This window comes from Colletotrichum phormii, assembly GCF_030913505.1.
Source record: "Colletotrichum phormii strain CBS 102054 chromosome Unknown BDP81scaffold_12, whole genome shotgun sequence".
In the NCBI taxonomy this organism is placed as follows: Eukaryota; Fungi; Ascomycota; class Sordariomycetes; order Glomerellales; family Glomerellaceae; genus Colletotrichum; species Colletotrichum phormii.
The window spans coordinates 1,152,910-1,166,952 of record NW_026851454.1 but is presented as its reverse complement, the minus strand read 5'-3'; the positions used below and the strand labels follow the sequence as shown (position 1 = coordinate 1,166,952).

The 14,043-nt window shown below is 49.4% G+C and overlaps 3 protein-coding genes across 3 annotated transcripts; 2 read left to right on the top strand and 1 right to left on the bottom strand.

The window, feature by feature from the left end:
• Positions 1–2,979: 2,979 nt before the first annotated feature.
• On the top strand, positions 2,980–3,327 carry BDP81DRAFT_407357 (uncharacterized protein; the record flags this gene model as incomplete). Its single annotated transcript, XM_060589013.1, has 1 exon — positions 2,980–3,327. One exon carries the CDS (start codon positions 2,980–2,982, stop codon positions 3,325–3,327), a length of 348 nt encoding a protein of 115 aa, XP_060444394.1.
• Positions 3,328–3,674: 347 nt separating this feature from the next.
• On the bottom strand, positions 3,675–5,252 carry BDP81DRAFT_41726 (uncharacterized protein). The gene is made up of 4 exons (XM_060589605.1): positions 4,659–5,252; positions 4,084–4,564; positions 3,953–3,973; positions 3,675–3,838 (listed from the first exon to the last, which is right to left on the bottom strand). The coding sequence occupies exons 1-4, from the start codon at positions 5,089–5,091 to the stop codon at positions 3,730–3,732; spliced, it is 1,044 nt and encodes a 347-aa protein (XP_060444393.1). The 5' UTR covers positions 5,092–5,252; the 3' UTR covers positions 3,675–3,729.
• A 499-nt stretch (positions 5,253–5,751) lies between these two features.
• BDP81DRAFT_430291 (cytochrome P450) lies at positions 5,752–7,932 on the top strand. The gene is made up of 3 exons (XM_060590595.1): positions 5,752–6,091; positions 6,184–6,633; positions 6,693–7,932. Exons 1-3 carry the CDS (start codon positions 5,874–5,876, stop codon positions 7,660–7,662), a joined length of 1,638 nt encoding a protein of 545 aa, XP_060444392.1. The 5' UTR covers positions 5,752–5,873; the 3' UTR covers positions 7,663–7,932.
• Positions 7,933–14,043: the final 6,111 nt, after the last annotated feature.

Genomic DNA, 14,043 nt, shown 5'->3' with positions numbered 1-14,043 from the left:
ATTCTGGTGGGAATGACCATTTACAGGGTACGCCCATGTGCCTCAATGTACGAGAAGCGAAGTGTTGAACTAGCGCTTGAGCCGAATTTGGCGATATACTTGGCGATTAGTTTCTCGCCATAGCCCCAAAGCTCCTTGGACTTTGAGCTTCCCCAGAAGCTCTTGCTTGTGTAGAATTGAGGGATCCAGAATTTGGCAGCTGCGTTAAAGCGGGCTTCGTCTGCTTTGAATACGCAGTACCAGTTCTTCTTGATTGGAGAGCCTCGCCATCCCGCAGGTTCGGAGCCTACGACTTAGTCAGCTCAAATGTAGATATAGGTGTTGGATTCACAGGTGGAAAAGGAAAATACTCGAGTATCGTGGGTAGCAACGATCACCGACTGTAGTGGTGATATTGCTTGTTCTTGTTGTTCTTCAGTGGAAGTCTAACCAGGTGCCAGCGGCGGCAGGAAGTCTGGGGTATACCACCCTCGTGTGGCTGAGCCACACGGACCACCGTGGCTGGAACGGACCGCGGCAGCAACCTCCTGCGGCCTAATGTAGGCCTATTCCAACAATAGGGGATTTCGAGTTTTGGGAGCTTTGGTTGTGCTTACCTAGGTAAATTCCATTTCCGATTTGACTGCCGCCCGGCAAGTTGTCAAAAGCCGGGTCTCTGAAGGGCGTGTTCTTCTCATTGCTTTGCACAGCTTCTTCCTACAGGTTCGCAAGGTTGTTAGTGACATAGACACGATCGTTCACTCAGCCCGATAAAGCGTGACTTACCTCGGCGGCTGTGCGATACCCAATCACCATTCTACCCTGGATCCCAACGAATAGGTATCCCAGGGCCAACAACAGAGAAAGACGACTGGACAAAGTCATGATGATGGCTTGAATCCCGATTGTCGCAACCCAAGAGATCTTGAGATTCAAATTGATTTAGCCTCAAGGATGTGACGAAGAGTCGACGATTCTTATGAGTATTTCGCAGACCTGGGTTTCCCTATGATCGATTCTTGGAGAGCCGGACTTGCCGTGGCCAAGCTATTTTTCTTTTTTCCTCGAGATCGCTATAATCGAGTTGTTGCGACTGAATTTCAATCGAGTCAGGTTGCTGGAACTCTTCTCGCGAGGAGCTGATGGGTTCTTGTGACTGAGTCAAGTTGCTGGATTTGTTTGCATTGCTACAATTGAGATGTTCTGACTGAGTCAGGTTGCTAAGCATGTTACACTGTCTGACTCTCAAGCCTTCAACGGAAGATTCCTCGTTAATTATCTCTCTAGTCGAAGCTACTATATGACACTCGCTAAGTCCGGGACTCGCGGCAACACTCTCCACCCTTCTCCGCTCTGGCCAAGACCGAAGACGAGCACTCAGTCTTGGAGAACCCGTTGATTAATGAACTTGCTCAAGTGCCAAACAAGCGGGCAGACTCAAATCAACCCATATCACGCTTCTATGGCAGGTATATGGAGTTACATCCGTTCTGGTGCAGCATCCCCAGTTTCCAACAGCTCTACTCTTATGTAATTCTTCCTTACATAGTATTCAAGGATGCAGGGGAGAACGGAACGGGTCATTATGCCATTCATTACTAACTTACCTCACTCTGAATAACATGTTGTTTCTATGTACTGACGCCATTTAGCGCTGAACAGGATAGCTCCGGAAAACTATTCTTATTTATGGTCATCCACTGATCCAGTGGAGAAGCCGGACTACGAACTGGACCCTTTCTGAGTTAACACGTTAATCATACTTTACTGAAGTGGCCATACCTGTGTAAGGTATGTTGATGCAGTAGTTCAACTTACGTCACTCGGTGAATGACAATTGCTGAAGATGAGTCAAGTAAATGAGCCTGGGATTGAGTACGTCGATTCTGGACATCAACACTGAGGCTGATTCTGCCCAAGGCGACCCAACACATATTTCTCGTGTTCAACTGAGCGACATGACTTATAGATTGTTCAAACTTTAAGAGTTGTCGATGGGCAACGCCGCAACAAGCTCGGTCTTCTTGAGTCGCTAGCTGTTTAGCATGACATGATGAAATGACGGGGGCCGAAGAGTCCGACATTGGACTGCGTTAAGATGTTGGTATCGGACTTGGCTCAAGAATCTTTCTGTTCGACCTGATTGACTGAAAAGCTATATAAAAAGCGTCCCGAAGGTATTCTAAAGCTCTCATTCTGTCTAGATAAAGACAGCCAACATACACAAACCGGTCACTGAACTTGTATTCTTCTTGGTGGAAACAAGGCCTCATCAAGCACTTTTGGTCAGAGAAGACAGAACTCTCCTTAGGCTGTTGCACTCCCAGTCTACTCTTTGCAATCATGCTGAAAACTCTTGGCCTCTTGCTGGGATGCACGGCGTCATCCTATGGCTCACTCCTACCACGTGGCGGCGATAATGCGAACGGACACCAATGGATCAACCACGACGCCATAGTCCCTTTCACCCAGAATGCAGCCGATGAGATAGGCGGAAGTTTGGAGCTGCGGTTCAACCCCTATCTCTGGGTTTCTGGTGGCTGCGATCCGTACCCACTACCCAGCCGTGGACGAGAACGGTAATCTTGGGTAAAGAGCATCTACAATCCACTTGAAGTTGTCTTGAACATCAGCGCCTCGAGGGAATCCATCGAGCAGCGTACATGAATCAAAAAAAGGCTAACTGAAAGTCGCAGAGCTGGCTTGAAGCCCACAGGCGGTGGAAGGAGTGGCTGTGGAGCTGGCGGTAATGGCCAAGGTCGTAATGGCATCATGTACAGTTATTACACTCCCAAGGTTCGCTGGGCCGACGGAAAGAATAACGGACATCGTCATTACTGGGCCAGTGTGGTGGTCTGGGTCAACTGATGGGGCTGTGAAGAGGAAGATATCACAGGCATTTGGCCAGTCGGTGTTTCTTACACGGCTGACCATCTGAACTGGGGCACGCCATCCACAATTAGCGAGATCTCATTCCGGGGCGCAAGTGTTGGCCTCGCTATGGCAACGCATGCCAAGATGCAAATTCACGACAACGCCATCTCAGCCTTCAAGGGCGCCGATGACGAGAATATCTTTGAGCGAACCCTGATCAGCTGGGAGTCACTGCCAACTTTGGCAAAGGATGCCCTTACAGACGTTCAGTATGAGAAGACCCAGGTTCCTTTTAACGACGCCAACTTTCAAGCTCAGATGGACGCTGCGTATCAGGAGAGGTTCTTTGCGGGCATTCCAGAGGTGGCGGATTGCGACCCGGTGGAAGACCGACCATCTAAGGTTGATACTCCGGATGACCCTCCTGTGACTGCTACTACCTCTGCGCCAAAGACGGAACCCACTGGAGCATAGACATCTGTGCATTCTGTCGCAGCGCCACACGTGGCGCTGCCGGTTACTGCCGTACGATACCGCTTTCCACAAGCCGATTACCCGTCTTGTACGGTATATAGATAGGACCCTCATACGGGTCTTCCACTTAGAGGAATCAAGCCACTTTCTACCATACAAGTCTTCCACTTGCTACCTCGCTTTGTGATACATTCTGAAAAGATAATTTCAGTTCGGTGGATGGAAAAGGGCAAGGGCTGAAGGTGTCAGATGACAAATAACTATACCTTCAGAGTCGATAGAGTGTACATAAGATTATTTGCTCTGGCACATTTGCAAATCTGATCGAGTTTCTTCATTACGAAGCCAGCCCCTTCCAAGATGCAAAACTCCGTCGGACTTTCATTTAACAGGCAAACTCAATCACGAACTTGGACCAAAAAGGTAACTTTTCGCCTGAGGGGTGACTAAGCTCTTTAATACCTGGCTTGTCTCTTGCCAAACCCTTCGCTGGAGTTCTAATCCGAGTGTCCTGTTATTACAAATAAGTGTTAGCATAAGGTAAGTATCGCCCAATTTCGAAACCGATGAATGTCAATGTTCATGCCGGATAAGGAAGGAGTTGTTTCATCAACCGTTAACATACCTATCCATGAACTCAGGATACCTAAATCGAAAACCGGCCGTTAGTAAAGATGCAGCATTGCTACCACCACGGCTTGAGTCACATTCGGTGATGTGATGTTTCGAGGAACAAAGACGGAGAACTGAACTCACGGAGCAACATCGTAATCGATCAACATCTTTCCATGCGATCCTAGCAGTGGTAGGCACGAGTTCACCACGGTTCGGGCACACATCTCTACAGGTCGACCAATGAACCAAAGCAGCAGTCTCCCGATGAGCACTTGTGAGCTGAGCGGTGTGAAACAGGCGCCCGGATCCAGCTGGTGGAAGTGAATCCTCGGTTTACTGCCGGGTAGATGACGGGCGCAGAGCTCCCTGATCCAGCATGCGTGGATGATCTTTGCAAGACCGTATTGGTAACTCTTCTGCGTAGCGGCATCTTTGACATTGCTGACCTGCTTCAGGTAGGAGTCTTTTGCGTCGTCTGGAAGCTCGACCATCGGGGCTGCGGAGCGGATTGCCGCGCTGGTAAGACTGCAGAGCACCACTGGTTGATTATCTCCGTCGGCCAGCATCTTGGGAAACAAGAGGACAATCAGGAGTGCCGATGAGAGATGGGTTAACTGCAGAGCTAGATCAATATTGTTTCTGTTAGAAAATTTGGGTCGATGGAGACAATGGTGATGTGCATTTTGAAGAGCGGAATATTTTCATAGGAAACTCACTCTCTTCCCATCCGTCTGGAGTTACTCTTGTCGCATCGTTCATTATAGCAGAGCCCATGACCAACACATCAATGCGAGTCTGAACTTGATTGATCTCGGCTGCAAAAGCCTTGACATTATCAAAAGACAAGAGGTCTACTTCCATCACAGTGATAGTCGACTGCTGGCTTTCATCATCAACGTGCACTTTCCTCAGTTCACCGGCCAACAACTCGCCCTTAGCAACATTTCGGACCGCTAAAATGAGAGTCGCGACATTGAGGCTGGTGATGATCCGAGCCGCATCTGAGAGAATCGCGCCGGTAGCGCCAACAAGGAGGACTGTCTTTCCTTCGAAGCTTGCGGTAGGTGGTGCAAGGTCTGCCTTTGCCTGTCGGCGAAAAGTGGCCCATGGAAAGATTTCCGCGAAAGGCATTTTCTCTGATTGAACCATATTGAATTTACAAAGTCGAGAGAATGAGAGAGGAAGACTACCGCCTCCAATCAAGGTTCAAGGCTTCTCACCACTGATAACACATCAATCTTCACGATGTCCAAAGATGGCAATGCTCAGTGAGCAGACCGAGTCGCCGAGACCCGGTTCTTAGTGCTGACACTTACAAAACAGGGCGTAGGCTGTATTAAGCCATGATTCATGTTCTCCAGGACACATGCATTTTTGATACTCTGGGCCCTGGACATTGTCTCTGAGCAAGTTCATGTCATTCTGCATCTGAGTTGAGACGCTACTGGAAAGCGGCGCACTGTGTTCAAATTGGGCCACCGTGTCCGCGATCTGCACATCCACCGTACGGGGCAACAGTTCAGAGACACGGATGAAGCACGGGAAGACACGACAGATATCTCGTTGCATGTGCGTCGTAGTACCTACGCTAGTCTAGTGACGGTAGTGCGATCCTTCGCGCAAACCAAGAGGCAACGGTTGTGGCTGTTTGACCGTCTGAATCCCTCCGAAGATGGCTCCGAAGCTGATACCCACCTCGCGTTGCTGCCTGGACCAAGCCAGATGTGGAATTCGTCCGAACTTAGAAGTCAGGGTCACATTCGCTTATTCCGGCCATCGGTGGCTTCAGCATTACAAACCTGGGTTCGCTCTTGCTCCACTCTAACTGTGGCAGTGGCATCATCAACGCGTCCGTCATTGCAGAGCAGCACGGCGCGTCTCCTTGCGCATTGCTCGATGCTCTGTACTATCACTTCAGCACAGTAATCACCATGGCGTCATCTAGATTGTCAGAGACTTTGTTTGCCAGCGACGGCTATGGTCTGTGGTGGTTCCTGTTCCTAGGTGTTGTCTTTCTTGTCGGCAGAAGTCAGGTTCGAGCCAAGTCTGTGGATCCAAGAGAACCACAAGAAGTGAAGCCCAGGATACCGCTTGTTGGCCATATCATCGGGTTACTTGGGTCAAGGCAAAAATACTATCGTCAACTCGGGTACGTTGGAAGCCAAGTCAGTGATGTCTAACAACGAGACGACTTCAATGTTAAACGAAGAGCCAGAAATTAGACTAATGACAGCGTGACAGCTTTGAAAATGCGAAACTTCCCATCTTTTCCATCTCGATGGGAGGATCCGAGAAGATGTACATCATCACAGCACCGCAGCTGATCCAGGTTGCAATGAAGAACAAATCTCTGAATCTTTACCCAGTGATGGCGGAGTTCGCGCAGAAGATGGTCGGCCTAGGGCCAAACGTCATGGACTTGTTCCACAATCCACCGACTGATGGCTCCATCTCATGGATTGAGGACCAGCATCCATCTTTTGCCCCTCTGGCTCCTGGTCCTGATCTACAAGAGATGAACACCTATGTCCTGAACAAGATTTCGAAGACCATCAATTGTATCGGACCTGAGTATGAGACCAAGAAACTGTACATGTGGTTCAGGGATTCCTTCACCATGGCCACGGTGGGCTCCCTTTTCGGTGACAAGAACTCTCTGATGCACGACCCAACGTTGAGCAAGAATTTGTGGTAAGTAATAGCACCTCCCAACTCTTCAGAGTTCGACTGCTTATAACGCCAATTTGAAGGGATTACGATGGTGGCCAAGCCGAGCTACTCATGAAACCGCTACCCTCCATCACAGTATCAAAGGCCTACAACGGTCGTGCTAAGGTGCAAAAGGCTCTTCGGAAATACTTTCGCGAAGATTATGATCACATTACCGATGCCAGCAGTGTCGTCAAGCGGCGCGTGGCGGTGAACCGGAAATGGGGCCTACCCATTGACGACATCGCCGACCACGAGTTCGGGATGCTTTTTGTGAGCGTCACAAATGCTATCCCGACACTTTTCTGGATGATGTGTTATGTGTTCCGCGATGCCAAACTCGTTGCAGAATTGCAAAAAGAGCTTCAAGCCCTTGCCGTGATACAACAGCAGGACAACGGTGCCACCGGGGGGCGCCTGTCTCGAAAGTGTACTTTGACCGTCGCCAAGTTCCGGACAGAGTGCCCCTTGCTGGTGTCAACCTACAAAGAAGTCATGCGCTTGACAAATCGTTCGACTGGCACACGCCGGGTCGTGGAGGACACATTCATCAGCTACACCCCGTCCGGAGAAGGCGGCGACACAAAGACATACCTTCTCAAGAAGGGTGCAAACATTCAAATCCCTGCCATTATAACCAACTTTGGCCCCGACGCGTGGGGCGAGAATGCACACGAATTCAACCCGCGACGGTTCATGACTGCGGACAGAGAAAGGGAACGGGCGCAAAGCCGCGCCTTCAATCCTTTTGGTGGCGGTAAACACCTTTGTCCCGGACGTTTCTTTGCCGACGCGGAAATCTTGGGGGCGATGGCCGCGTTGGTGCTGGGATTCGAGATTGAGACTCCGGCTGGTGGCAGGATTGAGGTCCCGCCGATCAATAACAACTTGGCTGAGGCTGTTGGAAAGCCCCTGACAAGTGTCCAGGAGAACATGATGGCGAGGATTCGGCGGAGGCCGGGTTGGGAAGATGTGGAGTGGGCATATATTGCGAACAACGTGACAAGCTGAAAGGAAAGAGGCCCGGGTCCACAGCGTACGCAGTCTCACTCTTCGATGAAAGTTTGCCTCATCTGGTATATCAATTACGTTTACTTCTTTGGCGCAATTGCATGATGCTGAACCACAAGCATGCAGTATTCTTGTGGCAAGCTGATGGGCACATGTAACGGAAGCGCTCGGGAAGATTGGAAATCTATAATCCATCAGGTAGCTTCTACGTATATGCCTAAATCATACTACAAGAGAATCACCTATTAGGTGGAACTTATGAATCCCCGAGATATTTAGCTTTCGAGGGTCGCGCAAGGTGGTGTGCTCTCCAGATTGCATATTCACGTTCGAGGCTGCTTGATATATCATTCTGCCTACTTCAAGATGCGTTCAATGTCTACATGACGACCACTTCTTCGTTAATAATTGTCAGGCCCATCCCAGTACACTCGTTACAACGATTGTCACACCATGCCTATGAAACAATATGGTCTTACACAAGCATGACTAAGTTTGCCAAGGATATGCCAGTATAAAGGGTCTTCCACTCACTATATAGATAGTCGGGATATTCCCATAGCCACTCGTTCTTCATACTCATCAATACATCCCATTGACCCCCTACCTGATAATCGCTGCCCAACAGTTATGAGCCCAGTTGTCTTTCTGACCACTGGATACTCTGAATAAGCATCACACAGTCAACTACCTCTTTGTCTATTAGCAGCCCAGGCAGGCACCTGGTCAATCCACGGGTATCACAACCGACCTATTTGTCTATCGAACAAGATGTCTACCGTACAGACTACTATTCGCCTTAAAAGCCAATCTGACTGGCCAGACTGGTATACCTTCATCAGGATGAATGCCAAATCTAACGGGATATGGCAGTTCTGCAACCCTGACTCTGATGAGGCCTTGACTGCGCCTATCAGACCACAACTGCCAGTCGACCCAAATAGCGACCAAGTTACTCTGTTTGACGCCAACAGCAGAGTATATATCGAGGAGCTTAGGCAGTACGAGCGAAGAACCCAGGCGCTTCAGAAAACCATGAGAGACATCACCACCACTATCGAGCCAACCATGCTCTCCTGGCTAGTGGATGCTGATACTCCAAGAGAAGCCCTGCGAAGCCTGAAGGACAGGTATCAACGATCTCCTCAAGCGGAGAAAAGACTTACCTACAAGACCTATAGAGATCATCTCATGAGGATCAAGAGATCAGGCACCCAAGAGTGGATTCAATCTTGTGAGACCAATCTCTCCAAAGCAGTCAGATTGGGCTGTGAAGAGATGAGTGTACCTCATCAACAAACCACCCTTCTCAACGCATTGAAAGGGGTATATCCAGACTTCGTCGCTCCCATGGCTAGGGATACAACCAGGGAAGAAATTGACGACGTTGATCCATCAGAACGGCTGACAGGCAAGAAAATCCTTCAGCATTTGAGAACCTGGCTAGAGGCTGGGCATGGAGATGAAGACTCCAAATCAGGCGGTGCATATGCCACTTGGCAACAGCGTGAAGAAGGCCAATCTCCACGGGTTTCAGCCAAGGGCAACACCAACAACGCTTCTTTTGGCCGAAAACCAAAGGATAAGGACAACAGGCCGAAACCCTTTTGTCTATTAGATGGGAAGAAGCACTTTTATCAGGAATGCTTCTATTTGAACCCATACATTCGTCCATCCGGCTGGACTGGAGACACAGCGAAGATCCAGATGGCTCAAGATTTCCTTGCCAACAACCCTAGGCTAAAGGAAAAGATAGAGCAAAGCAGGACCAAGAGCGTCTCTCCAGACCAATTGGCAGAACAGAAGGCCAGCAAGGCCAACTACATACGGGCATCCAGTCCATCAGACTCAGATACTGACTGGTCGGATACCAGCTCAGTGCCAGAAGAACCAAATGGCAGCTGTCAGCACATCGCTCAAGCCAGCGATAACAAACACGCTGTACTTGTTGACAGCGGGGCATCAGATACCCTCACATGGGACAAATCTCGCTTTGAAGATCTAAACCCTGTCAAGAAGACCTTTGACACCCCAAATGGGCCTATTATTGCAACCGCAAAAGGGATCATGATAGTCAATGCAGTAGATGCAATGGGCCAACCTCATCAATTGCGAATCAACAGCGCATATTTAGTACCAGACGCTCCAACTACCCTGATCAGTACCATCAGATTAGAGGAGCAAGGACTTTGGTTCTCGGCAAGGCAACGATGCCTTGAAGACAATCAGGGCAGTCCTCAATTTCAAATCTGGATACTAGAATCACAGTATCATCTCGAGCCTCCTGACGGCCAAGGGGCAGTCTATTTCTCATCCTCTTCTCAGCCTCGAGCAACCAGCAAGGAGAACGCCAAACTGTGGCACGAACGACTCAGCCACGCAAATAAGGCGGCTCTTCAACACCTATCCAAGGCATCCTCAGATGCAGGAATAGAGGGTCTTCTGATAGAGGACTGCGAGACATGTAGACAGGCCAAAGCAATGAGGAGCATCTCAAGACGTCAACCAATTTACAAAACCACTTACCCATTCGAGAGGATCAACATTGACTTCTTTCTGATGGAGGAAGCGTACAATGGGGCGAAAGTCAGTATTATCGCCACATGCCCATACACCAAGCTGAAGCTCCAGAGAGCACTTCCACATCGACGACTTCTTGGCCTCCGATTTATCAAGCAACTAGTCAAGTTTCTCTCAGTGCAATACGATATTGTTGTACGATTTTTACGGCTTGATGGGGATGTGTCTCTACAGACCAACATAGAGGACTACACCTCCGAGGAAGGGATCATTCTGGAGAGAACAGCACCATACACATCAGCACAAAACGGCCAAGCCGAGAGAGCTGGGGGAGTTATATTTGCTGCAGCAAGAGCTCTCTGTATACAGTCAAACTTTCCCCCACAACTCTGGCCAGAGACAACAGCGGCAGCCGTCTATCTTGGCAACCGAACTCCAAGAAGGAAGATCAACTGGATGACACCAGAAGGAAAGACGAATGCGTGGCTGAATGCCAACAAGGGTACAAAGCGCCCAGAACTATCATCGCTTAGCCATCTCAAGAGATATGGTTGCAGAGCCTATCCTCTGACCAAAAACTACATGGCTGGCCGCCAAAAGTCAGCCAAGATGGCACCTAGAGCTCATATTGGCTATCTCTGTGGATATGATAGCTCGAACATCTATCGCATATGGGTCCCTACTCTGAATCAGGTTTTCAGATCCAGAGACGTGTCATTTGACGAATCAGTTGTCTACAATCCTTCAGAAGTCCAGCAACTTGATGCCGTACAGATAAGAGAGCAGACAGGGCATCTAGACCTGTTGGAACTCCATGACGATATTGATCACGATATCGAATCCATTCTAGAGGATTTCGCGGCCCCAGATACCTATGCAACTCATCCGTCAGACCGCCAAAGTTCTATTTTCGCTCCAGATAATAGTCTTCCAACTCTACCTTGTCTTAGGGAAGAAGTGACGCTAGGTAACCGCCTATCCAGCCAGCCTGGCAGTTCTGTAAGAGGAACAGAAACCAGCCTCGATATCTCTTCGGCTGGGGGGGTGATGTCTAGTAGCCCTCCACTTCCATCTTCATCGTCAGCCATTACTTCAGACGAAGTAATCCATGACACCATCTATGTCAACACAGAAGAGACAGTGTCTCAACAAGAAGAAAATCAACCCTTACATAGGGACCATCAGATCGAACCTGGGTGGGTGGAAGGCTCCCCTCGACCAGAAGATTCATCACCAACCCAATCAGCGACTTCACCAACTCCAACGAGTGGAGATGGTAGCAATACTTCCAACAATAACACTTTGGAAGGTGTAGGTCAACAGCCCCTCAGCAACGTTATCAAAAGACGCCAGAAATACGACAAAAGTGAAGGGGTTGACTCTTCCAACATCCTGAAATCCCCGAGGCGACGGAAACCAAGTAAAGAGGCAGCAGGCTCTGAATCGAGAGGTCTCTATCAGAAGCAGTATATCGCCTACATATCCGCCAACACAAGCGCACTCCATAGCGCAACGATGGATGCGACAAGAAAGATGCACAAGAGAGATCTTCCTCCAACTCCCAGAAACTGGAGAGAGGCTCAAAAGCACCCCTTCTTCAAGGAATGGAAAGCTGCTTGTGAATCTGAGCTAAAACACCATTGGGATATCGCCACATGGAAGAGAGTTCAGATCTGCAACGTCGATAAGGAAAAACACTTTATTATCCCCTTATTATGGGTGTTCACTTATAAGTTCGACAAGCACGGCTATCTTCACAAGTTCAAAGCAAGGATTTGTGTCCAAGGCAATCTTCAACCGCCGAACGATCTCGACACTTCAGCATCAACTCTTGCTGCCAGAACCTTCAGAACCATGATGGCCCTTGGAGCCAGGTTTGGACTTCGTTTCTGGCAAAAAGATGCAGTCAATGCGTTCACAAACGCCTGGCTAGATGAGGTGATGGCAACCATAAGGTTAATGGAGAATCTCCAGATTCAACCAGACGGTTTCCCTACTATTTACTGCGACAACAGTCAAACTCTTCGTCTTCTGACAGATGAAAAGCCTCACAGAACCTCCAGGCTGAAACATATCGATATACAGAATTTGTGGGCTCGCCAAGTCTGTCGGAAAGGAGACATCACTTTCAAGTGGATGGATACCAATAGCACTATCGCTGATGGTCTAACCAAACCACTGAACGCACAAAAACACCGAGAATTCGTTCGTCAACTTCGTCTTGTTAACATCACACACCTGCTGGGCCAGGAAGAAGTGTGAATAGCTTCAAGCAAAGACTTGAACCTAGGGGGGTGTGTCAGGCCCATCCCAGTACACTCGTTACAACGATTGTCACACCATGCCTATGAAACAATATGGTCTTACACAAGCATGACTAAGTTTGCCAAGGATATGCCAGTATAAAGGGTCTTCCACTCACTATATAGATAGTCGGGATATTCCCATAGCCACTCGTTCTTCATACTCATCAATACATCCCATTGACCCCCTACCTGATAATCGCTGCCCAACAATAATTAGCGAGCAAAAGTTTGGAAAGTAGCTCTGGTTTCCTTCCAGTCTTCATGTCTGAGCGTGACCCGTCTCAGAGCTGATCTAGTCCTGCCCATCGATTGATGGGACTTTCGCAGCATTCTTGTCTGCGAGTCTGACGAGAATTATTTGAGCTACCAAAGCGGATGCACACCGAACAGTGAAGCCTTGATACAATCATGGGGAAGTTCACTCTAAACTGCCAACCCTTGGAGCCAGCCATACTCGAGCGCCAAACAATACGATTCGTCAAGCGTGGGACCAAACTACCCCCCCCCCCCAGACCCCCAAGTCTCGTTCCTGACGGCTAAACAGTGAGTTGAGGAAGAGCTCAATGGTAAAGTGGTATCTAAGAGTGATGGCATCCGATAGCGGCGGGCAGAGCGTGGTGGAGCATGTGTCACACATCGATAGTAGCTTCAGAGTCAACGTCACATCGCGATAAACATGTGGTGAGGAGAGCAATTGATGTTCTGGCATTGCTTTATGTGAATGGCATATATCAAATGTTTGCACTCTTGATATCAAGGTTTCACCCAAGCCGTTGCAGCCACCGGCCGGCATCATTCCCGGACAGCCGGTGAGGGGTCGCCGCGGAGTGCTGGCCGCGGAAACCTTGCCGAGCCGCTTATCGGCCGTCGTGGGGCAACGGAAGTAGGAACATACACATGTTAAAGTAAGTAGCCGAAACGACACAGGTCGCCGGACTTGGCTCATTGTGCGAAGCTGCGTTGCATGAATATTGAAAACTCCCAATTCTTAACGCGTGTTCCAAGGATTAACATATCACTTTTCCTCTCATCTGCCGGAAGGTAGAACAGCCCCTCAGCCGCTATCTATCACATCGCAGACCACATGTCGCGGACACAGAGCCAGGCACTCGCCGTCGTTCCGGGCCCTGCCCAGGGCAAGGTCATCTTCTCCGATGTTCCACTAAGCTTCATGATGGGCGTCGACTCAAAGACTGGCATTGTCGCAGATGCTCACCACCCCCTCCTTGGCACATCCCTCAAAGACTCTGTTCTCGTCATCACTGCTGGTCGCGGATCCTGTTCCGGCAGCAGCGCAATCGCAGAGCTGATACTATCCGGCAACGCGCCCGCGGCTCTCATCTTCCGGGACGTGGAAATGATACTCACTCTGGGCGTCTTGGTGGCCGAGAAAATGTTCGACAAGCGCATACCAATTGTCTTTCTTTCGGACGGGTCACTGTTTGAAGTTTTTCGCCAGGCTTTGACGGTGCAAATAAATGAGACGAGCTTGTTGGTTTCACCGAGCGGCCACAGGATTGACTTGGTGCCGCAGAGCACAAAGGCGATCGAGTTG

Coding starts and splice junctions, on each gene's coding strand:
- BDP81DRAFT_41726 (XM_060589605.1), bottom strand. CDS start 5,091: ATGGTTCAATCAGAGAAAATGCCTTTCGCGGAAATCTTTCCATGGGCC. Junction 3,974..4,083: donor ATCGATTACGATGTTGCTCC/GTGAGTTCAGTT, acceptor TTTTCGATTTAG/GTATCCTGAGTTCATGGATA. Junction 3,839..3,952: donor TATCCTGAGTTCATGGATAG/GTATGTTAACGG, acceptor TTGTAATAACAG/GACACTCGGATTAGAACTCC.
- BDP81DRAFT_430291 (XM_060590595.1), top strand. CDS start 5,874: ATGGCGTCATCTAGATTGTCAGAGACTTTGTTTGCCAGCGACGGCTAT. Junction 6,092..6,183: donor AAATACTATCGTCAACTCGG/GTACGTTGGAAG, acceptor ACAGCGTGACAG/CTTTGAAAATGCGAAACTTC. Junction 6,634..6,692: donor ACGTTGAGCAAGAATTTGTG/GTAAGTAATAGC, acceptor GCCAATTTGAAG/GGATTACGATGGTGGCCAAG.